The 25,055-nt window shown below is 36.0% G+C and overlaps 1 protein-coding gene across 1 annotated transcript; it reads right to left on the reverse strand.

Moving 5' to 3' along the window:
• Nucleotides 1-607: 607 nt before the first annotated feature.
• Nucleotides 608-24,499, reverse strand: nek10 (NIMA-related kinase 10). Its single transcript, XM_030157288.1, has 36 exons — nucleotides 24,329-24,499; nucleotides 23,658-23,760; nucleotides 23,500-23,560; nucleotides 23,258-23,391; nucleotides 21,590-21,685; nucleotides 21,428-21,512; nucleotides 21,265-21,306; nucleotides 20,680-20,758; nucleotides 20,516-20,583; nucleotides 20,282-20,361; nucleotides 20,107-20,193; nucleotides 19,540-19,764; nucleotides 18,715-18,854; nucleotides 16,499-16,560; nucleotides 16,316-16,384; nucleotides 16,176-16,240; nucleotides 15,919-16,021; nucleotides 14,008-14,136; nucleotides 12,659-12,796; nucleotides 12,527-12,572; nucleotides 12,318-12,439; nucleotides 10,445-10,547; nucleotides 10,279-10,354; nucleotides 8,383-8,512; nucleotides 8,227-8,297; nucleotides 7,372-7,579; nucleotides 6,327-6,393; nucleotides 6,165-6,239; nucleotides 4,868-4,907; nucleotides 4,711-4,748; nucleotides 4,418-4,518; nucleotides 4,203-4,313; nucleotides 2,726-2,831; nucleotides 2,523-2,551; nucleotides 1,738-1,793; nucleotides 608-873 (listed from the first exon to the last, which is right to left on the reverse strand). The coding sequence occupies exons 2-36, from the start codon at nucleotides 23,726-23,728 to the stop codon at nucleotides 837-839; spliced, it is 3,150 nt and encodes a 1,049-aa protein (XP_030013148.1). The 5' UTR covers nucleotides 23,729-23,760; nucleotides 24,329-24,499; the 3' UTR covers nucleotides 608-836.
• Nucleotides 24,500-25,055: the final 556 nt, after the last annotated feature.

The following is a 25,055-nucleotide window of genomic DNA, read 5'->3' on the forward strand; positions in this document are numbered from 1 at the left end:
GAATGCAGATATTTCCCACATTATTCACATGACAAATGATCCAGACTTTCTCTGCATGAAATAATGTTAATTTCATATTGTAGGAATGTATTGTTATTGTCTATACAGATTATACTAATAAATCCCTTCTGGCTCAAACGTGCATCAGAAAACTTATGTTCAGGAATGTAACAAAGAAAATTAATTACGTACAGAATCCACTTCTGTTCACTGCATTAGAAATGATGACAGGAGGTCATGTGATGTCATTGCAAATAAAGAAAAAGGAAAATCGACCTGACTTTTACGCTCTGTCTCCTCTATGTCTGATAAAGCCATACTGAATTTAAGTGAGTGCTGAGTTTCTGATCATCAAGTTTGCTCACAGTCTGGTCTTCAGCCAAAGCCAAGCCATCCTGTGACACACAGTCCAACAGCGTCATCGAGTTAAAACAGTTTAAAGAGCTGAGTCTGCGCTTGCGGACTTAAAGTGCAAACACAAAGCATCAAAACCACACAGAAAAACAACAGAAAGAACATTCAGCTGGTATCTTCAGCTGTCCTTACTTGTGTGTGCGTTGATTCATCTTAAAAAAAAATTAACTTGTAACTTGCAAATATCCTGAGATCAAGAAAAGAGCTGAGTTTGTCTTTGGTGACAGATTAACTGAAGCTCTAATTTTAATGCAAATATATGTGTTTACCTCATCTTTGCATTATGTTTGCATATGTCTGCAACTTTACTAATGTGACTAAGAGTTATTTTAGATGAAGCATTCTCAATGTGAACACAAAAGGGCCTCAGACTGATTGAATAAGTCGTTGCGTCTCCAGATGTTTCTTCTTCTATGTCTTCTTCACCTCTTATCTTGGTCATTTCTTCTCCCTGTGCTCCTAAAATGAACACAAATCATAGATCACAATGTAAATATCCAAGAATTCAGATTAAAGTAATACATTTATTAGGGAAATGTCTGATATTTTCTGGGATTTAAGTTGTGCATTTAAAGGAAAAAAATTAAATTTATGAAGAAAAACTCTCTGATACAGAAATAGGGTAATAATCTGAGAAAAGTCATAAATTAATTCCATCCATACAAAAATAGAAATTCTATAAGATTAATGCAAATTTACAAGCAAAAACTCAGATATAGTATGAGAAGAAAATTGATAGATTTACAAGGAAAAATTGAAATGTAAATGAAGAAACTGACAAATTTACATGTCAAGAAGGGAAAAGTCATAACTTTATCAGAAAAAATGAAAACTTGGATGTTCTACATAATTAATGTTATTTAACTTACTATAAACTTAAAAAAAAAAAAAAACTAGAATATTTTCAGATTAATGTGCTAAATTTGTGTAAAAAAAAAAAAAAATCCTATTAAATTATAAATAATACATTTGGAAGGAATTGTCTGTGGCAAAAGTTGCAGTTACCAAAAAATATGACAATATCTGAGTTTTTTCTTGTAAATTTGCAACTTTAACCTTTGAAATACTGAGTAATACCCCTCTTCCTCAGAATGTAAATGTTTTTTTTTCACTAAATTATCTCCAGTACATTGTTGTACATTTAATTCTGCATTTATGAAATGTTTTTTAAACAGAATCAGATTGTTGACACCTTCAGTTTCGATCAAATGTTGTGTTCCACAGATGTGACACCAACTGTTCTGTCTGAATAAAACACATGTGCTGCTGGTAAACTACCCATGTTTGGTGTTTGTCAAAGTTATTCCATGTGTCTCAGGTCACCTGTTGTGAGGAGATTCATAGTAGCTGTTTTCTTCAAGCAGCTCTTCAATGATGCCCTGAAAAGGAAAGAAACAATGTAGAGGAAACCACTTCACCTGCAGCTGACTCAGTTTTCTCTAGAGCTAAAACAATGAATCAATAAATCAACTCAAATCCATTAAAAGAAATTGTTTGATTACAATTTTCCTTAATCAAAGCTTTGTTTCCTCAATTTTGTTGCTGCTAAACACTGGTTCCACTGTTTTGTTTCATACGGACACTTAAAGCTGTTGGTGAATTAATAAGTTGAAGACTGCGGTGCACATATTGTTTGTAGATGCCATTTGACTTAGTTGTTTTGTTTATATCTATAGATATTTTCTATATGCACTTCTATTGTTGTTATTGTTGTTATTTCTGTGTAGATTTTTTTATATATCCTTTTAATTTAATATTTTTGTGGTTGCTGTTTCATCTGGTTCTGGAATAAAGGAAAAGTTATTTTTATTATTTATTTTCAGACATGCCTTTTTCACATTTTTATTCTTTTCGCCATTCAAATCATTATTTAATTAAATTGAATTGAAGAAAAAAGTCAATAGATTAATCGCTCCCAAAAATAATCATTTTCTACAGCTCTACATTTATCATGAATATGAAATAAAGGAAACTGATACTTAATAAATAAATAAATAGTGAATACCGAAGTGATGCTTAGGGTTGTGAAATAATACAGTGTAAGGGTTTTTCTTTTTGGTGTGTGGCTTTTTTATTCTATTCACTCAAGATATCCTACAGAAACTGACCTGCATTTGCTCGTAAGTGACCCCGTCTCCTGTGGGGAGTAGAAGAACCATTAGCTCCACCTACTGGACAAACATGAACCTGCAGCTTTAACACTGCAATATTTTCCAGAAGCCTTAAATATATTTACGTTGTGTTCTTATGGCCTCTTACCTGTGTTATTACCAGTATGAACGCTTAAGTTCAGTGTCATTTGTGTGAGTACCTGTGTTGTGGGGAGTTTGTGTATCTCCGGTGAAGTGCTGGACCAGAGGCCACCAGTCGGAACCAACTGATCCAGATTCCACTAATTCTGGAGAAGACTGGAGGAGCTGCAGAGGAACAGGGCACTGACATTAAGATTTGAAGCCTCCTTTAAGTTTTTAAAGGAGGCTTTTTACTCCTTCTATTGTAACAGTGCAGTGGGAGGTTTAACCCTTAAAGACCCACTATTTTTGTCACAAATTCCAAATCTGTTTTTTTTTTATTGTCTTTCCCAAGTGATTTATCACCAATTACTAAAATATTATTCTCTGAATTTTGTATTTTTCAGTGAAAACGTAAATGTGAGTATGTGAGTAAGGTTATTATATCAGAACAGAAAAAAAATTTGAAAAAACTGACTTTGTCAACAAAATATATCATTAACTCGGTGTTTCTCAAACTGTGGGGAGGCACAAAGGTTTTCCAGGGGGGGTATGTGATCACTCCTGGATGTTTTTTTTTTTTCTTCAGGTTAGAACATGTAGCAGGTGGAACTTATGTTTTAGCTTTGGGGCACCCTGGACTCATTTTAGGAACGTACAACAAACAAATCTACTGCCATGGTAATCTGTCACTAGACTAGACAAATAGTTTAGGTTTGAAGACTGGACAAGGATTTGACTGGAAAAAATTTGACTGGAAAAGAAAAATATGCAATTTTTGTGTACAAACTGTTTTTGCACAGTTTGTACAGTTTGCACTTTAATGTTCTCAGATGTGCAATGGAAACGGGCTCATTGCAGTGACTCATACTGTTAAAATGTTCATCTTTGTTACCAAAACTTGTTTGTTGTTCTAAAACAAAGTAACTTTATTGTCAGAGTTGTAAGATAATTGCACATTTCCTGTTTTTATTTGGAAAAATATTGTCTCAGGAAGCAGTCTGGTTGAGTTTATTGGTATTGGTCGAACAAAAATCTAAATTATTTTTAATCTGAACAAAAAATTATTCAAGGACAAACAAAAAGTGTTGTTACAATATTGATGTTTCTTTCAATAAGCGTTATAATTGCACCACTGTTACAATGTTGTTGGGGTTGAGGGGGGACTGGAGATTTTTTGTCCTCTAAAGGGGGGCCTGAGAGAAAAAGATTGAGAACCACTGTATTAACTGAACATAAAACAAGTGTCTCCATCCACTGCCATTTATCAGACTCCATGGGTTTTACTGGTGAATCAGTGTTGTCATCAAAAGGTCATACCTGATGACTGTGACATTTGTATTTTACCTCAGTTATTTACATGTATTGATAGGATTAGTGGATCAACAGTTGTTAAACATTCTAGATCAGTCAATGATTTTGGTCAGGGGTGGGTGTTTTGGGTCTTTATGGGTTAATATCTATTTTTTCATGTGCGTGTTTTGCATATGGCTGCATATTTTCAATCTTTAATAGTGTAGAAATATAGCACCATTACAGTTGGCAGATAGAACAGACCTTGCTAAGCTCCACTTTCAGGTTGTACGGATCACTCCCCGAGTGAAACAGAGACTTCTTAAACCTTTCAACCACCCGCCGTTTGATGCTGTGATGTGGAGCTGGTGCAAGCTGAGGATGAAGTGCACTCAAAGTAAAAGGCCCAAACTCTCTCCTCATACATTTCTATATAAAGGATGGACCGGAGTGTGAAACCAGTGAAAGTTTGACTGTACCTGTGTGATGTATATAATTTTGTGCAGCTGAACAAGGAGCCTGTTGATGGGATCATCAATTTGCCGAAGCTTCCTCTGAGAGACACAGATCCCTGCTGACACTGAGGGAGAAGAAAAGCTAAAGAAAGCTGAGCAACAGCTGACGGGACTGAAAATAAAGAGACAGACTAAAAAGTATAGTGTTTTTTGTTTGTTTCATCTGCGCAGTAAATATTTCCTACATCTACTCTGTCTCATCCTGTTGGAGACATTTGAAACAGAAGGCAAAGTTTGACGTCAGCCTTTAAAATTACCCGGTCTTGCTTTCATCTTTGCAGGACTGTGTTCCCCACTGAGAACAAAGACACATGGGAAAGGTAAGAGCAATAAGTTTTAACATCTGGTATTTTGGCTCCATTTATAGAAAATTGTGTAAAACTAGGAAATGCAAAAAGTGCTTTTTTCACTTACCTAGTTAGTATTTGGTCAGGTGTGATACAGAATTTAAATCCTGCAATCAAAATGAAAATGATGAACTGAACACTTTAGTTTAATTAGTAAAATGTACAACACTAATACATGGGATCTGAAATGCTAAATCAATATTGTAATTATTAAAACAGTACTAAATGCTTTAGTACAATAGCTTGTCAAGACACATCTTTATTAAACAGGCAAACAGGTTAATAATAACAATAATAATGGATTAGGTTTTATATAGTGCTTTTCTAGACACCCAAAGCACTTTACATTATTGATCCATTATTCATTCACTCTCACATTCTCCCTCTGGTGGTGGTAAACTACATCTGTTGCCACAGCTGCCCTGGGGCAGACTGACAGAGGCGAGTTTCTCCATTGTACAAATGTTTAAGAAAAAGAGAATTAGCATATTGTCAACCAGTTAAGCATAGGTTTATATCCATGTCTGTCCACCCTGATGGTACCGGAGACTTAAAGCAAAGGTATCCAGTATATTTTTTGGAAGTTGTGACTATATCTTTGATTCCACTGAAACAATTCCAGTGCAAAACAAGCAGTTTGTACAAATATATATTTCATACAGAGGAGGATGGAGTTGAATCATGGACAGAAGAAGCTTTTTTACACAACATTTTAGCATCACATTGAAAATCACCTCTGAAATTTTTGATATAAAAAGTGTACAGTGCTGTAAAAACAATTTTAGGCTACCTTTGTCTGTTTTGTTTGCAGGGTTGAAATGAGCATACATAGTTATTTCTCATTTCTTATTTTTCTTCACATACAACTACAAAATACAGTAAACATGCACGCAGCCTTAAACCAAATAAAAAAACTCAACTAAATGGGCTGTAAAGGATAAAGTCACTAGTTGGTGTGACCTCTGACCCCATGGCAAGAAGCAGCACAAACAGTTAGAAACATCTAAACTTGGTATAAAACAACCTACAAATAAATCTAATGCTGACCTGGGACTTTTGCACAGTGCTGTAGAAAGAACATGTCTGCATCTGATCACAACATATTTGTGAGAATTAAGGTCATAAGTGGCAAATGAATTCTTGAGGCTGAATATGTGTTTGGTCAAAGGTCAAGGTCTAGCCACGGAAATTAAATCTAATCTTTATCCTTGAGTCCAAGTGAACATTTATGGCAAATTTGAAGAAATCCCCACTAGTCATATCTGAGATGTTAAGTTAAGCTTTAGATGCATGGAAACGGATAACACAGAGTCATAAAAACCACATGTTGAGCCAAGTGTTGAACACTCCTGAAGAAAACTAACCGTCATCTTGTCCTGTGGAGGCAGTGCTGTCAGTTTTTGTTTCAGATAGTCCCATATCATCATCTGAAGCATCATCTAAAAACACATGTACATATTAACAATAAGTGACGTCTTCATATTAGAATCAGTGCTGTACTGTACTGTGAATGAGACTGTACTCACAAAGGTCTGAACTGCAGGATGGAGAGCAGCGTGAAGTCAGGGATTCTATCTTCATTAGGGCTTTTTCCTGCAAACAGTGCAGCAGTTATTTTATATATAATATGAGAAACTATTTTGAATTATCAAAGAAATGCTTATGGAAGTGGGCCTCACCAAAATAAGTCAATTAAACAACTTCTAACTTAAACATTAGTCAAAAATAAGTAGTTTTCAGATCCATTGAAGTATTTTCACTCAAAGTACTGGTTTATTCTTCTTTTGGAATGTTGGACGGCTCTTTGTGATTAATGACAGGAAGAAGAAAAAGCAAAGCTCTTTTTTCAGTTTATGCACTTTTCTCAAATCTTTGATTTTATTTATTTATTTATTTGCAGCATACCTGATGATCGTCAACATGTTTAAATGAGATAAAAATCAACACTAATGTGTGCAAATATGTCCAAATTAAAAAATGTCATAAAATATTACATTTCAAAATTATTTCCCACTTCATGGGGGATGAATCTTTTATGGACTTATACACACTTACATGCTTCCCTGCATTGTCCCGTTTGTATCAATCAATCAGGAAAATGTATACCCCACGGACCAAAAACCACTAGAAACGATAAAAAAAATAAAAATTTAAAAAATTAAAGTCCTTACACTAGATTGAAAGCTTTCTAACCCTAACTCTAACTGAATGCATACTTTTATGGTTTAATGGTCATGAGGTCAAAAAATGTGGTTTCAGTGGGTGTCAATGGGGACATTTTTGTCCTTAAGGTAAGAAGTGGTGCTACTTTGAAAACATGCTTTATCTTAGATTTATTATGGAAAATGAGATTGAAATCTTAACATTAGGGTAAAGAAACAGACCTATACCATAATTACAGTCAAAATTATCCTTGACTACAGTGCTTGAGTAAATGTGCATAACATTTCCTCCACAGTTGGTAAAAACTACTTTTTAACAAATAACCATAGCAGTTGGTGGCTTTCTGTGTAACTACAATATGCAACATTCCACTCATAACCAACCTCAAGGTTTAGTTCTCTAAAGTACCTGTGGTAGGTTGGAGTTACAGCAGTTCATCCTGGTTTGGTCCCTTTCCAGGAAATACTTCTGTGCTCGTTTCCTGTCTCTCTCCACCCTTCGTTCCAGGGAATTCTGGGAAGTGTGGAGGCCATCGATCAGCCTCATCATGAGGTCAGTGATCCTGGAGCTGACGGCCACAATGTCCGGCCTCTGTTCTGCATCTGGACTTAAACACCTGATGGAGAACAGAATCAAGAGCTGTATAAATACATTACAACCATGAAGTGATAATCATACAAGTAGTGTTTTCATTCAGTTCTGGTAAAAGTAAAAAATGAGATTCTTATAGAATCTCCAAATGTTGTATTTTCGTGCTTCCATATTTGAGTGGTGAAAAAGTTGAAATTTTTATGTACATAAAACTGCAATGTTACCTGAATTAACACATGAAACAAACATATGTGCTATATAAGATGAAAAAAAACAAAAACAAATTTATCACACTAGTGCAGAGACAAATGTCTTTTCTTAAATGTCAGTAATATTCTACTAGTGCCTACTGCTTGATCTTGATCAACCAAGTTCTAATATTTGCATAAAAATAGAGGATGGGAACATGCATAGATTTGGGTTTTCCGTTTTACGTGCTGTACATTTGGATGGGAACACTATGGATAATGAACTATAAACAGAACAAAATAATAAAGTAAGAAATACCATAGAAAGTTAAGTGTGGTGAACAAAGTAATTTAGAAATGTATTTAGTTACAAGCTATTGTTGATTATGAGAAATTAACTACATAATAAATATAAAAGAAAGAAACATCAAACCCTGTATAAGTGACTGTTTTTGCAGCATAAAAGCCAGTATTAAAATGTCACCATCTGATCATGTCTGTGACTCTCTCTGAATAACGCCCTTCTTCAACTGGTTCATATTGAGCCTCCACAATCTGCCATCACAGAATAAAGACAGAGATTAACAGATGGAGAGAAAACCATGTGAATCATGTGAAGCCCATGCTGCGTCTGCATCACCTTACTGGCCAGCGACAGCATGTTAGTGCTGTAGAAGGGAGGCTGTAAAGTGGCCATCTGATAGAGGATACAGCCCAAAGCCCAGATGTCGGCCTTCTCACCGTACGGTTCATTCTTCACCACCTCTGGACTAACACACAAACACACACATTCAACCTAAACCCAACACCTGACCAATGACAGTTCAACATGACCAAACTGACATACAACACAATTTAGTGCTAAAGAAAAGAAGGAATAGGAATGAAGGAATAAAATAGTGATTTTATACTTTGAACTAGAGCTGATACAACTGATTGATTAATTGATTTGAAGTGATTAAAAAAATATTTCAATTACAATTTTCCTGAATCAAAGCTTCATTTCCTTAGTTTCACAGCTGCTAAACATTGGTTCCACTGTTGTGTTTCAGAGACGAGGACAAAAGGCAGAAAATGTCTATATGTTCACTTTTCTTCATAGGAACCATCAATTACTCCTTTAAACTTTTAATGTTTCACATAAACATTACAAATATTTGTCTTTATTCTTTTTCACTTGTATGTTAGTTCCATCTTGTTGTTAAGGTAGTAGGTAGATTGGTTACAAATGTGTTGAAGACTGCAGTGCACATACTGTTTACAGATGTCATTTGACTTGTTTGTTTATATATATATATATATATATGTGTATATATATATATATATATATATATATGTATGTATGTATGTATGTATGTATATGTATATATATATATATATATATATATATATATATATATATATATATATATATACATATATGTATATATATATATATATATATACATTTGTGTGTGTGTGTGTGTGTGTGTGTGTGTGTGTGTGTGTGTGTGTGTGGAGAGAGAGTGGTTGTTGTTTCAGCTGGTTCTGGAATAAAAGTCAAATTATGTGTTATTTTTAGACATGTCTGTTTCACATTTTTACTACTTTTTTTGCATATTCAAATAATTCATTCATTTTCTGAACCCGCTTCATCCTCACTAGGGTCACGGGGGTCGCTTGGAGCCTATCCCAGCTACATAGGGGCGAAGGTGGGGTACACCCTGGACATTTCGCCAGTTTATCACAGGGCTGACATACAGAGACAAACAATCACTCTCACATTTACACCTACGGGCAATTTAGATTAATCGATTAACCTATCAGTGCATCATCAGTGCATGTCTTTGGATGATGGGAGGCAGCCGGAGTACCCGGAGAGAACCCACGCAGACACGGGGAGAACACGCAAACTCCACACAGAAAGGTCCCACCCCCCATCAACTGGTGTTGGAATCGAACCCAGGACCTTCTTACTGTGAGGCACGAGTGCTAACCACTGCACCACTGTGTCGCAGACAGACAGACAGTAAATCATGTCATGTTTGGAGTTGTGGGAGTGAAATTAAAACTCGTTATTTTGAGTCTGTTGGTTTTATTTTGATTTAAAGTTTGAATGGGTTAATAGTCATTCTATTATGTATAAACATAAACAACCACTAAAAGCGCCTTTCAGAGGCTGATTTTAGATATTTCAGTCTGGATTTCATTACTGCTGCATGGAAATTGAGTTGAGATAGTACTTCTACTTTTATCAGAGTTAAGGTTCTGTATTTCTTCTGGAGTAAATGTGTGGACCTTTGTCATTTCAATCAAGCAAGTGAGCTGAGCAAGTGGACAAACTGGCTGAAGACATTCAACAAATATTTGAATAAAACAGTGCTCGTTGCTGTTTGTCCTTTCATAATGGCTCCCACACTCACAGCTGTTCTTAGAGTCATACACACTTTCCTGAGCTGCAGAACCTACTGTACTGCTGGCTGCAATAACTTAAAAATGGTTCTGTCATATTGTCTTAATTTTAAAGCCACAGGATGCTCTGACTTCCTTTCCTTACCAGGAGTAAAGAATGGTGCCAACCACTGATGTTAACTTGCTGCTCTCCTGCTTCTGCTTTGCCAAGCCAAAGTCAGCTTTTAGAAGAAGAAAAGCATAAGTTTTATTTTAATTGTGAGACAAATTGTATGGAAACGTGAATCCAAAAGGAGTAATGACACACTCACTGATGGTGACTTTGTCCTTCTCTCCCAACATGATGTTGTTTGGTGTGAGGTCACGGTGGACTATTCTCTTCTCTTTGTGCAAATACCTCAAAGATAAACACATCTGTAGAGGTGTGGGGAAAATAAATAAATAAATAAATAAATAAATAAATAAATAAATAAATATTTTAACACTTTAATCATTTTTACTGGAGATGCAGTAGAAAGATCTAAACCCTGTCAAACTAAGAGCTAATTTCCTCACAAAACCAAACCTTGGTTTGCATTTTGTTTACCACCTATAAAACAAATATATGTGTAATACACCATTGTTTATAAACACCTGCATTTATTACTAATACAAAAAATATATTTTGTGATGACAAAAAAAAGTCTCACAAATGTCTTGAGTAGTTAGATACTAGCATGAGGTGGTTTTCTCCTGAAATCAGCTCTGCTAATTTATCAAAGTTGAGTCTTTACATGAAACGTTCAATGTGTAAGAGTTGCACACATTGTTTTGTACTGGGAACTCATTATTTAGTGATGTTCACACCATTTCTAAGCTAACAGCAGCTAAAACAGCAAAGCATACAGGATGTCCACAAAGTATCTTTACAATTTAAAAACAATTATTACAAAAGCAATTGATGAGATATGTTAATCAGATTTGTTCTATGGACTCAGTGGTTATCAAAGTTTTTAATCATATTATGGGATCATGTGCAATCGAATCATTGGTCTATTTTTCTTCAACGAGAGATCAATTACTGCAGATGTTTACCTTGACCTTTGGACTGAATACATGGCACCACAACTGGATGACATTCAACCAACCATCATTATCCAGGTACATAGATGGTGCATCATCACATCGATGACTACATGTTGGTGAATTCCTACGTCAAACATTTTCAGACCGGTGGATTTTAAGGGATGGTCCAATTCCCTGGCCACCTCGTTCACTAGATGTCACTGCCCTGGATTTCTTTCTATGGGGTTATGTCAAAGATATTGTGTATCGAACAAAGTTATGGGACATTAATGACCTGAAGCCAAAGATGACTGATGCCATTGCCACCACTGATGAGGCTATGATACAGCCAACATTGAAACAAATCCAGTACCGTCTGGATGTGCTTTGTACAACTAATGGTGTCCATATAGAGGTGGATTAAATGAAGCAAAAAAATCTTCATTATGTACTTTTCATTTAGTGATAATTTCCACAGACTTGTCTATTCATTTGCTTTTGTAATAAATGTATTAAATTATAAAGAAACCTTACGGCCATCCTGTATAATGTGGGTAACATCATTACATCCTTATATTATCATAAATAAACTTAAAAGATGAAGTATTATTTGGCAGAGATGATTTTGACAGATTTTTACACTGGTGACCTGTGTTAATACACAGGTCCAAAATTCCTGCATTTTACATTGGAAATTTGTTACTACAATCGGATTAAAGCAACGCTAAGGATAAAAAATGTCTGATATGTTCAGAGTTAAGCCATGATACTAGGAAAATAAAGTAAGCTAAGCAAATAAAGTAATATTTCAAGAAGAAAGTATAAATATATAAATATACTGAGAATCAATAAATTTACAAGATAAAAAGTTGTGATATGACTTTTGCCTTTTTCTCCCTTCAGTATGGTCATAATACACAGTGTAACTGTTTGATATATACTTTTTTTATGTGGTTTGATAAGAATATTTAACATGATGTTTCTGAACATGTCTCGGTGTCTGGCTCCATCAAATGTGGGCAATAAATGCATCCTCTTCTCATTGATGATAGCAAATCCATACAAATGAGAACTTGTTTTGCAGGTTATGTTTTGCTACATAAAAAGTAGAAGAGGCAGTAAATATGTTCATCATCTGACCTGTATGAATACATTCCAAATTCTTTCCTCAGTAAAGTGCTGCTGCTTCTCCTTCAGAGAGTTAAAATGTTCAGCCAGTGGGACTCCCTCGATCAGCTCCATCACAATGTACAGCTTATCACCTGAGACACAATGAAATTGTGATTTACGTTGTAAAGACAGTGTGGCATAGGCTATAATGACATAGATTTAAGCATGAGTATTCATACCTTCCAAAAATGTCTTGTAATATTTAACAATATTTGGGTGTGTCATCTATAAGAACAGAGACATATTAACTTCTCATATTCAGATAATACGCTGTAACAATAAACCGCAATGCCTAAAGTGTAGTTCTGTGCCTGTTTTTTGATGATCGTGAGCTCAGAGATGATCTTGTCCACATTACTGTCTCTAGACCTCTTGTCTTTTCCAAAGGCCGGGTTGTGAAGGTTCACCTCCTTCAAAGCCAGGAGGTTCTGGCTGCTTTGCTTCTGGACCTGTCAAATTACGGAATTAACATTACACTAGGAACAAAATCCCTCTGCTGTACACACTGTTCACTTGCGACTGCTCATCCAAACACCTAGGCATTTGTATAGTGAAATTTGCAGACAACACAGCCGTGGTGGGACTGATATCCCACAACGATAAGTCGTTGTACCGGCAGGAGGTGGAAGATCTGATGGACTGGTGTGTGGAGAAAAACCTGTGTATAAATATGGGGAGGACAAAGGAGCTGGTCATGGATTTTAGGAGGAAGAGCCACACCCCATCCCCTTTGACTATTAACTGTGGAAATGGTCCACAGTTACAAGTACCTTGGAGTCCATATTTCCAGGGACTTCAAGCGGACCACAAACACCTCCATTATAGTGAGGAAGGCCCACCAATGCCTTTACTTCCTCTGGAAGCTGAAGCAGGCCGGCCTCAACACCTCAGTGCTGGCAGCTTTCTACAGGTGTGTGGTGGAGAGTACTCTCACACACTCCATCACCACCTGGTGTGGGAATTACTCCACCGCCGACAGGAAGGTGCTGCAAATGGTGGTGAAAAGCGTACAGAAGATCACCCGCAGCAGTCTTCCTTCCATTGAAGATTTATACATCAGTAGGTACAGGAGCAGTGCGGCCCGCAATGGGGGATCCCACCCACCCACCCACCCACAGGACTGTTTGACCCCCTCCCCTCAGGGAAGAGGCTGCCAGATCATTAAGGTCAGAACCACCAGATCCAAATGCAGCTTCTTCCCAGAGGCTGTCAGACTGATCAACTCCATGGAACACTGATGCACTACTGTTGATCATGCTGCTACTGAAAACACTGCTGTTTTTATCCTGTTTTAACATGCTGCTCATTTTTAATCTCTCACTGTAGTATTTATGTATTATTTATTTATTATTTATTATTAGGTTTTACTGTTATTATCAGATTTTTTTTTTTTTTTTTAATATAGGATTCATTTTTATAGAATTTTTACCATGTACATTGCTGGTCCTGAGTGCTGATTTCGATTCATGTATATACTACATGTAATGACAGTAAAGTGAACCTTGAACCTTGAAATAAATAGTAAAAGCTTATTTTGACAAACCTGATTCACACTCATATGAGGCTACAAAAAGTAGAGTTGACCTAAACTGACATTGCTGACTTCAGATGTGTTATGCTTTGAGGGTTTTTGGTTTGTTTTTTTTGTTTGTTTTTTTACCTTGAAGACGCTTCCAAAGGCTCCTGTACCCAAATGGTCCAATATGGAGTAACCGTTAATGACTCTGATAGGAGGTCGGTTCTGGTCCACAGCCTCGATACTCTCTCTCAGGCTGTCCAGTTCTTCTTCCTGTGTTAAAATCATAAAGAACAATCAGTGCTAATGTCTGTTCACATTACACCCTGTGTTCCAGTCCCCATACTATACTGTTTAGTAAAGCAGAAACAGACTTACTACATCCCCACATTTAGTAGGTCAAATGCAGTCTGCCAAGGATACAGCATGTCCTATTGCATCCAGTTACTTTGTATTGTGGGCACAAGTGAGCTTGCCATTCTTAATCACAATGCTCTGTGTCACATGCTACATCAGGGGTGTCAAACTCATTTTAGTTTTGGGGCCACATTCAGCTCACTATGATCTCAAGTGAGTCAGATCAGTAAAATAATAATATAATAACTTATAAATAATGTAAACTCCAACATTTTCTTTAAGTTTTAGAATGAAAAAAGTAAAATTACATTATGAAAATGTTTATATCTGCAAACTATCCTTTAAAAAATGTGAATAACATGAACAACCATGAACAACCAGAACTTTCTTAAGAAAAACAAGTGCAATTTTAACAATACTCTGTCTCAGTTTATCATTTACACATGTACATTACAACTTACAGATGACAGTGGATCTACAAATACACAAGACATTTAGGAAAAGGCAGAATGTTGTTAAAATTGCATTAACTTCTCTTAAGACTTTTCAGATTGTTCATATTCGTTCAGGTTATTCACAATTTTTTGTGAAAGGATAGTTTGGAAATGTAAATATTTTCATGTCATTTTACTTTTTTTACACAAAAACAAAGAAAACCATTTGGAATTGTCATTATTTATGGGTTATTATTATGGTATTTTACTGGTCCGACCCACTTGAGATCATATTGGTCTATATGTGGAACCTGAATTAAAATGAGTTTGACACAACTGATTGTAAATATCTTCAGTGTAAGTTTTGCACTTTGCAGATTCATCCCATGAGCCAGATTGGACCGCCTGACGGGGTGGTTGTGGTCCACGGGCCGTATGTTTGTCATCCCTGTGCTACATCCCTAAAGTCAAATTTCACATATATATTTTGAGCCTGTTGTGTCTTTCACATCATCTGTCTTGTATATGACTTTGTCATCTTGTTGCATCTTTTATGACATTTTTGTCTTTCATTTAATGTTGAATCTTTGACATGACTTTTACATTTTATGATGTTGTTTGTTGCATCTTTAATATCAATTTTCATCTTGTTACATCTTTTATAATTCCTCTACATTTCACATGGCTTTGTTGAGGTCAACATTTATGAACTCAGATAACACTCTTCTTCAATCTTAATTAGGAAAATTAATTCACATTATTGTTACATATTTTACTCTGACATTTGATGATACAACAAAAAAAAAGTTCTCATCCTAAATATGGGAGAAGCATTAATAAAATGTGATCAATGTAGATTAAACTACCAACAGTATATTTAAAGTAATAAAGAGGAACTTACATTACTTACATGTCAAATGAAAATATAGATATGAATGCAGCAGTAAAATTAATCAGAACCAATATATATAAAAGCAAAACACTGGCAGTGACCATTTTACTACACAATGATTACTCAGATTTTTCTCACTTTAACTATATTGTCTGATAATACTTACATAATTTACTATATAAAGGTTTGGGATACAGTACCTCTGCTGTGCTACTGGTACTTCTACTGAACTTTACTTCTAATCATAACCATCCATTTACACAGCCTGATGATCAGTCGATAAGAAACTATGCCTGCACACAACAGCAGTTATTATTAATTCACAGCCTGAAACCACTTGTGTAAACACATAAATTAAGTCTGTTCTCTTACAGTGTAGAGTGAAACTTTTCTTTGCAGTTCCTCATAGGCTGCAAGGTCCCGAACATAATGGCCAACATCAATAAACAGCTCAAAAAGGTCTGTGGGAAAAAGTCTGAAATGGATAGATTACATAACCACACTGAGGAAAGTGAAGACATTCTTACCCCCAAAAGTATGTATTCAAATGTTAGAGTCTAAATGAAATTGTTATGGTGCACTGAATTTGATATTAAATATGCTGCGTTTTGAGATTTTTTCTGCATCACCTTTTAAAATGATGTCTGTTCCTTTCCACACTGAAGAGAAATCGCAGGGTCCGAAATGCATAGCACTGTCAAAATGAAAATACAGCTTTTTGAATCAGGTTTTTCTGATGGTTACAACATGATTATCTGAAGCTTTATACCTGTAAAGAAGTCTTTGGTCCAGAACTTTGTGGTAAAATCAACTTTGCAATCGTAAAAATCCCATTTTCCTACAAAAAGCGACATGAGAATTAACTTATGCAACATTCTAAACATTATGCATTCCAAATAAACATTCACTGTGAATTGCGTCTCTCTGTTTTCCAGCCGGGAGTTTTATTCACCTGCACAATGTGGTGAGCAGATGTGTCATCCAGACTGAGCTCAGTCAGAGCTGTACAGCAGGCTAGAACAGGATTACAGGGGATATGAATTAATTCAACAACTCATACACGCAAACTTGAGGCAGTTTGACAAACAGCTGTGAACACTAACAGTTCACCCCAAACCAAAAGAGAGACTGAACACAAGATTCTAACTGTTTGAAACAGGATTGTAGTGTAATTTAATGTCCACAAACATAAAAACAAATCACGTTAAAGACATGCCATACGGACATAAGTACTGACACTTTGAATTCAGGCATTTCAGTGCTAACAGGTGGCTGGACTACAAAACCATAAAAATGACAAATGTTATAATATATTATTAAATAGCAGTAAATGTCAGTGTAAGAAATGTTTTTATTTTAATTTTAGGCTTAATTTTGATGACACAGCCAACTACAATGTGTACAAAATGCTAAAGAGTTTGTTTTCATAAGGGTTTTTTCTGTTTTAAATATTCTCCTTCCAGATTTCTGAAACATTTGTGTTGAATATAAATAATCATTTTAAACCACAAGTAACCATCAGGTTTTTACAACTGTATATTAGGCTGAAAAAACATCTTTTAAATTTAAAAGGAATGTTGATTTGACATTTTTACTGACAACTAAAATGAGCATTTTTTTAAATCAGGATTTCAAATTGATGGGAGTGGGAAGTCCTACAACATTTTTTTTTCCCCAATATTTTCATCCATATAGTGCAGGGGTCACCAACCCTGGTCCTTGAGCACCACTATCCTGCAAGTTTTAGATGTATCCCTCTTCTAATACACCTGATTCAAATGATACGCCTGTCATCAAGCTCTGCAGAAGCCTGATAACGACCGTCAGGTGTGCTGGAAGAGGGAAACATCTAAAACAGGGGTGCCCAATCCTGGTCCTCGAGAGCTACTATCCTGCATGTTTTAGATGGTTCCCTCTTCCAACACATATGACGGTCATTATCAGGCTTCTGCAGAGCTTGATGATAGGCTTATCATCTGAATCAGGTGTGTTGGAAGAGGGATACATCTCAAACATACAGGATAGTAGCTCTCGAGGACCAGGATTGGGCACCCCTAAAGGTTCAAGGTGACTTTATTTATACCCATGGGCAGATTTGTTTTGCAGCAAGCTCTCACTCACTGCCGGTCACTGCGTGCGCACGCACCCACCACAAATCCTTTGAAAGAATTACAGTGAAGATAATGCAAGCACATACATCCAAGCGTCGATAGCATACTGCAAAAGTTCTGTCAGGGCAGGCGGACTCCCCTGGGCCCCTGTTCCTGGGTGAAAAATTCTTGTCAACTGTGCTGAATGACCAGTTGATCAATTCCATAATTTAGTTGTTTGGGAGTACAGCAAGAAGGGGATCCGAAGACAAAGTCAGACGAGACACAGCGGCAAAAGCAAGAGGAAAAAAAACTTTAAAAAACATGCAGGATAGTAGATCTCAAGGACCAGGGTTGGTGACCCCTGACATAATGTGTATGTTTAAAAACTTATAACAGCACCTAAAGGTGTATTCACACCTAATTTTGCATATTGAATCAATAAATTGTGTTTGAATTCTGAAATGGTCATCTGATAAACAGTGTTTTATGAAAAAAACATACAGTGCATTCAGATATCAAAGTCATATAATTTGCAAACTGATGTGGTAATTTAGTGCTCACAACTGGGTTTACTTTAGCAAAAACAAACACCTTGGAAACTTTAAAATAGTCAGGCTAAAAGGTATCCACATACACTGCACATCAATAAATGAGAACATAAGTTCAATGATGCATCCACATTCCACCTAGCCTACATAAAAATCACCTTTATTAAATTTTCATGTGAACTGCTGTAGCTTTAGTGCTAAAACTACTTACTCACCAAGTTTCACTTTGTTCTTCAATTAACCAAGAAAACTGATTCAGAATGTAATTAAAATAGAAGAATGCAAACACCATATAGATGGCAATTCAACACACTGGCAAAACTTCAGTAGGTAAGTAAAGAATGGCTGCCCCACACTGGGTTGGGTGCTTTTCAGGTTGTCATCACAGCTACAGTATGTATAATGTAAAAACAGCTGCACTCAGGCTGAAATGAAATCACTAGTCTTTCACTTGATTGTATTGTAATTCTTCAGTGAACTGCTATGTTTTCTACAGTATGCGGTCTGTGTGTTGTGTATCTCCTGACCTGACTGCAGGGCAGCGGTGTTGGCCACCTCCTCCTGTGGACTCAGCTCTTCTCTAATGTGTTCTCTGTGGATGCGACCGGCTGCGTTGGCGCTGGAAAGCGTCTCAATAGATGAACGGTCAGAAACATACTGTTGGTCACTGTAAGAGGACATCAGCATGTCACCTTGTGCAATAAAGAGAGAAAAAACACTACCTATGGCGTTTACTTTTGACTTTGGTTTTGCTTGACTCTCAGAGACAAAGTTACCAACTAAGTCTAGAACTGAAACGATTAAGCAATTGCTCAACTTGAATTGATTTTAAAAATCATTCAATTAAAATTTTCTTAAATCAAAGTTTCATTTCCTTAATTTCACTGCTGCTAAACATTGGTTCTGCTGTTGTGTTTCACACAGACTCCTCTTGTGACATATTTGTGGTATTTTTGTGTTTATTTTTATACTGCTATTGTTGTTATTATTGTCGTTGTTTTTTCTATATAGATGTTTTTATATATCCCTTTACTTTATACTTTCTGTGGTTGTTGTTTCAGCTGGTTCTGGAATAAAGGACAAGAAATGTCTTTTTCACATTTTTACTTTTTTTAACCTATTCAAATAATCATTTAATTGAAGTAAATAATCAATAACAAAAATAATCAATAACTGCAGCTCTAGCTAAATCATTAGCTGTTAAAAATATTGATTAAAAAAAAAAAAAAAATAGGGAAATCATCATGTTTTAAAAAGCTGAGGAGCTCTTTTTCCAAACCAGAGAGCAGACAACAAAACAAGAAGGACTGGTTAACCTATGCTGAGGATTTCTAGGAAAAAGTACATCAAACCTGTCAAGAAGTCGGAGCAGCTGCTGCACCCCACCCCAGCTCCGAATCTCCATCCTGGTGTCAGGATCTTCACAGAGCTGGACCAGGACCCAGGCCAAACTCCATAGTAGTTTGAGGTGCTGACCATGCAGGAGGCTCAGCAGCACCGGGAGGCCCTCCAGCTCCTTCAGCTGGTCCCTGACATGACGCACCGGGGACAGGAGCCTCAGCAGCTCCGCACTCATCCTGAACAAACACACAATTGGACATATATGGATGCTGAAGAGAAATATTTAACTTGCAATCATCAAAGCTTGTTTCCCTTATTTATTTAGTTTGTTCAGAAGAGTTAAAATTTTTAATCTTTTTGAGTGTGATTGAAAAAATGTACATAAGAAAACACTGTGCTGTACCCATAGCCATGTTATAAATACAACATGAAAAGAAGTCAGCCAAGTCATAGCAGTTTTTATCAGCACTAAACAATAAGTAAGTTACCAATAATAAATGTTAACAGCACAGACAAAGCCACTTGTGAAAAACACTGACAATACAACAACGAAGCAAAGTTAAGAAGGTGGTATCAACCTTTTTGACAGTAGATCATATTCTTGCAGTATTACAACCAATTTCTCAGCTATCTGCAATTCTCCAATTTTCTCTTTGCATCCTGGGCTGCGGAAAAACAAAGACAGTCACATTAAAAATGTGGTTGCAACAGACAAAGAAATACATGTAGACATTCACTGAGGTGTATGATTACTGTTCAGCCAAGGTGGTGAGTGCTAGCAGAGCTCCCAGTAACACACTGCTATCTGTAGTGGAGAGGAGCTTCACCAGTGTCTACAAATCGTATGTGGAATATGTGGGTTTAGTTTCAGAAAAATGCAATCAATTTTTAAAACTGTAACAAAAAAATACATGATCAACAATTGATTGCATTTTGTTATGATGTGGAAACCACAACAGTCACTCATAATTGTATCATATCACTAACCCTGTGGGCACCGCTCTCAATGACTTCAAGCCTTTGATCTTCAAAAGCAGACAGCTTCTGAAAAATGTCTGCGGAGAAATCAGAAAAAGCACCAGTAATAAGGACAAGAATCCTATTATCATTACCATCAGAGTCTTTGAGTGACAGTGCTGCAGATAACTTACAAGTCATCGTGACCAGCCTCTGCACAGCGAACGCCTGCTCACCACAGGATATGTACAAGGCGCTCACACTCTCCATATGCTGGAGGAGAAATAAGTGGCATATACAGCACATACTGTACAGACTGCACAGACTTTCTGAACAGACTGCACACACACACTGCAAAAATCTAAATCTTTCCAAGTGTATTTTTCTCATTTCTAGTCAAAATATCTCATCTCTCATCTTATTTCAAGAAATCTTACAAAGATAATTTTCACCTGTTCCATTGGCAGTTTTTTTTTTTGGCTTAATTCAAGATTTTTTTTTTTTTTTTTTTTTTTGCTTATTTCAAGCAAAAAAAAATCTGCCAATGAAAAAAGTGAAAATTATCTTTGTAAGATTTCTTGAAATAAAATTTTTAAGATCTATTGTCTAAAAAATAAATTCTTATAACTCACTTACAAGTTACTCTTTGGGTGATTGTGTCTTATTTTAAGTGTGATGAGATATTTTGACTAAAAATGAGGAAAAAATGAGAAAATTACACTAGGTAAGATTTGGATTTTTGCAGTGCATGTCATGCAAAAACATAAGTGAATGTTTACCCTTGAAAGTAAAGTGATGCCATGGTGCTGATGGAGAAGTTTCTGAAATAGGAAGGCATCACAAGATGTCATTCTTCTTTAAAATACATGCCAAAGCACTCGTACTTTATGAAATGACATAAAATAGCAATTACTCAGAAAACTATGGGATTTTCAGTCGTACCTGAAGCTCAGGATCTCTGACCAGTATGCGTAGACAGATGAGAACTCTGAGCACTGACTCAGGCGGTGAATTGTCAATCCATTCACTAGTGAAGGAGTACAAATGGTCTGCAATTGCAACTTTTATAATATGAGCATAAGTATTATTTCAAGAATATTTCACCTGCAAAGCCGGTTCTTGACCAGAGAAATGAGGATGTCCGCGAAGAGCTTCTGCAGTGGATGGCTACTGAAACATCTCTGGTCTCGGTATACTATGCTGAAAATTAAGGTAATGTGAAAACACTTTGAAAAGAGAGGTGATTCTGTACTGCTGAAAGGAGATTGTAAAGATATCAAATGCACAGATTTCTTTTTTTTCAACAATGATTTAATGATCAGGTTATTGTAAGTCATTGATCCAGGAAGGAAATGTTACTGGACAAAAATGTCTAGCATGTCTGGAAGGTCAAAATAACACAGGCCTGAACTGACAACTTTCTGACATACATCGTATTATAGTATCTACAGCAACTTATTTCTGAAATATTCAACTTCTATAAGCCATAAAATGCAATAATTTTTTGGACACTCATGCAAGCAAATGTAATTTCTGTTTGTGAAACAAAAACAACCCATTTGTCACTGGGTCAAACTGTTCTGAAACTCCACAATAGACAATTTGGCTTAAATATTGAGTGTGACTGATTTTGTCGCATCTTGGCAGATTTTTCTGTATTAAATCAAGTCTGACATCTCTAACCAAACCTAACCAAACTGTTGCCAAATCCAGCAGATGAATTCTAATACCCACTTGTGTCACGGTGTACTCCTGTATTGCCACTGACCCTTCCCTCAAACTCATCATCATCACCTGCTGGCACCACACCTGGAGCAGGTCTCCATCAGGGGCCCTTATAAGGGGCTCCTCTGCTTCAGTGTGGTGCCAGATCATAGCTTCATAGACCACCACAGTCCTCCACAGACTCACCCGGACTTACACCTCATACCTCTCCATATCTTGGACTCTTTCTCCTTGCGGACTTTGTTTTCATTCCCAGGTTTTTTGTTTTTGTCCTCATATTTATTTTTCTGTTAAATAAAACCTCTTACTCCCTTCAGCACCACACATATGAGTCCAGACATTCACTTCGACATGACAACTTGGAATTAACTTGATAAATCAAGTTTGTGGACAAGGTAAAAAATATATTGTGAACAATATACACTTGTGTTCAGAATCATCATTTTTACCACATAGAACAATTTAATTCTTAGGTTAAAACAAGACATTAGGACATCTGCACTATGTTAGTATTGCAGTTAAAATTACACTATGCTTATAGTTACATGTGAACAGCAAGACAGAGTTGGCAGAGTTTGTGACCAACATAACCTACATACAGATAAATATCAATCTTTTTGACTCTTGGTAGACAAGTAAGTAGTGAGTACAAGTTATTGACTGACCTGGCATTTGTTTTTTGTTTTTCTATATGCTTAATTAAAATTGTCACAAATGTTCCAAATAAAATGAGAAAAATACTCAGGCATGACTAAGTTGCGTGTATAATTCAAAAGGTCTTTACATTTGGTCATTTTAGGAAATCTATGTATTTAATTCACAAAATATGTTGTATATTGTTTATATGTTGTTTTTGGAGGTGAAATGACCTATATTTTGGACATAATTCACAACCCTGTGTAAAACAATTTGTGGAAGTTAAAAAAAATGAAGAATAGCACCTTGATAACCCTACATTCTGTGACCTTATATTATGTAATTGCTTCATCATGATAAAGTCTACATTTAAGGTTAATGTTTCTTTAAATATACAGTTCTAGAGCAAACCTGAATTTTTCCAGCTCTGAGGCTTCATTGATGGTGTCGCTGTCACTCCTGTGAGCATTGGCGTCTTTTGGGTGCAGGCCTTGTGATTTGTTTGCTCCTTTGTCACATGTCTTACTGTGACTCAATCCTGCCACCTGAAAGAATCACAGTCTCAAACTACAGTAAACAGTACAGACATGAAAAAATGTGAGCTAATTTGTATCATTATAAAAATGTCTCAGAGTGCTGTTGTTGCAGCTCACCTCTTGTCTGTGTCTGTTTTTGGCAAGCAGAGACAGAAGCCTCCTGAGATCATAAGATGTCCTAAAACAAATAAGGCTTATCTGTTGATTTGGTAAAATGCATTTGTAATTATGTAAGATACTGTTAAGTAACTTCAAGGGTAAGGGACCCAGCTTACTTGCTCTGGATTCCAGTAGATTTCAGGGGCAATTTTCCTCCTTGTTTTGCCTTTTTAAATTTGTTAGACATTGTCAAAACTTTCCTCGGTTTCCATGAGTAATCTGTTATTCAGTTGGAAGACAGTGGACACTCTCATATGCACTTATGCAGTCATCTGCAGACTTTTCTTTTTTTAATAATATGGCGTAATAGTTGAAAACATTTAAACTTATAAATGTAAATTGTAAGTAACTTGATAAATAGTAGCACCCTGTTTAAACTCCAATTCCTTTTCTGAGAGGCACTAGGAGTTCTGATGACAGATAAGGTAAATTAAAAAGAGGAAAACCAACGAGAAAGAATTTACAACATGTAGCCTTAGTGGTGTTGTGTTGATCTAAACTAATTTTAGCCACTATCTATTAGGTAGTGATGACTAAATTTATCTTAAATCTATGTTCCTCGACCTGTTAAATAGTTTGGCCAGGTTGATTTAAGTTGTGTAGCCTATATACATTATACATATACATATACATAAAATAAAACAAAATACATAATAATACATAAAATAAAAATAGCATTTAGCCTGGCTGGTTAAAACACATTTTTTTCTCACACTAAAATGGCTAGCTCATCTAGCTTTAACAGGGCTAATTAACGCACTGTTTCATTTTGACTCGTTGCCGCTACCTGGTTATTTCTTCTAGGACAGTAGAGAAACAGTTAAGTCAAAGGTCTCTCTTACCCTTTCTCCAATACAGCTAACTAACTAGTAGAGTTCAGTTGGATTTTCTTGCTGAAAAACAAACGTTAATTCATTAAAAATCCTCACTAGTGGCCACTGACGACATAGTTTTTATTACTGACACAATAGACGCCCTTAGTCTGGCAAATAAGAAAACACAATGCTACATTTTTAACCAATCCACGTACAGAGTGTTAGCGAGTTTGTTGCCATGGATACATCTGACGCTACTCGCATTCCCTCATCATCAGATAAACTGGAATGACATTGGAATGTGGTTATACAGCTGCATAACATAAGAATACAAACTAGCTTTTCTATATCACCTATATATAGGCTATTATGAGTGCCTGTCACAATAGAGTAACATTGCATTCATACATGCTAAAGATATAACTCTGCATTCTGCATAAATTGTTATAAATGATGAATAATATGAATACTATTGCCGCCTTCTCAGTGTACACATAACTTTAATCACATTTGTTCTTAAAAATGTAAATATGTCTCTTAACAATAAACGTTTTAAGGAACATTGTCAAAAAGTTGATGTACATTTCCTAACTCTTGATATCGCGATGATCCCTTGCAACCAAAGAAATAACTAGGTTATCGCGAGACTAAAATGTTCCTCTGTTTGGGATTCTCATTCAGTTTTACGCAAATCTTTAT

This window comes from Sphaeramia orbicularis, chromosome 16 (assembly GCF_902148855.1).
Source record: "Sphaeramia orbicularis chromosome 16, fSphaOr1.1, whole genome shotgun sequence".
In the NCBI taxonomy this organism is placed as follows: Eukaryota; Metazoa; Chordata; class Actinopteri; order Kurtiformes; family Apogonidae; genus Sphaeramia; species Sphaeramia orbicularis.

Coding starts and splice junctions, on each gene's coding strand:
- nek10 (XM_030157288.1), bottom strand. CDS start 23,728: ATGTCTAACAAATTTAAAAAGGCAAAACAAGGAGGAAAATTGCCCCTG. Junction 14,137..15,918: donor GAAAAGTTTCACTCTACACT/GTAAGAGAACAG, acceptor ATTTTAACACAG/GAAGAAGAACTGGACAGCCT. Junction 4,314..4,417: donor AAATTATATACATCACACAG/GTACAGTCAAAC, acceptor CTTCATCCTCAG/CTTGCACCAGCTCCACATCA.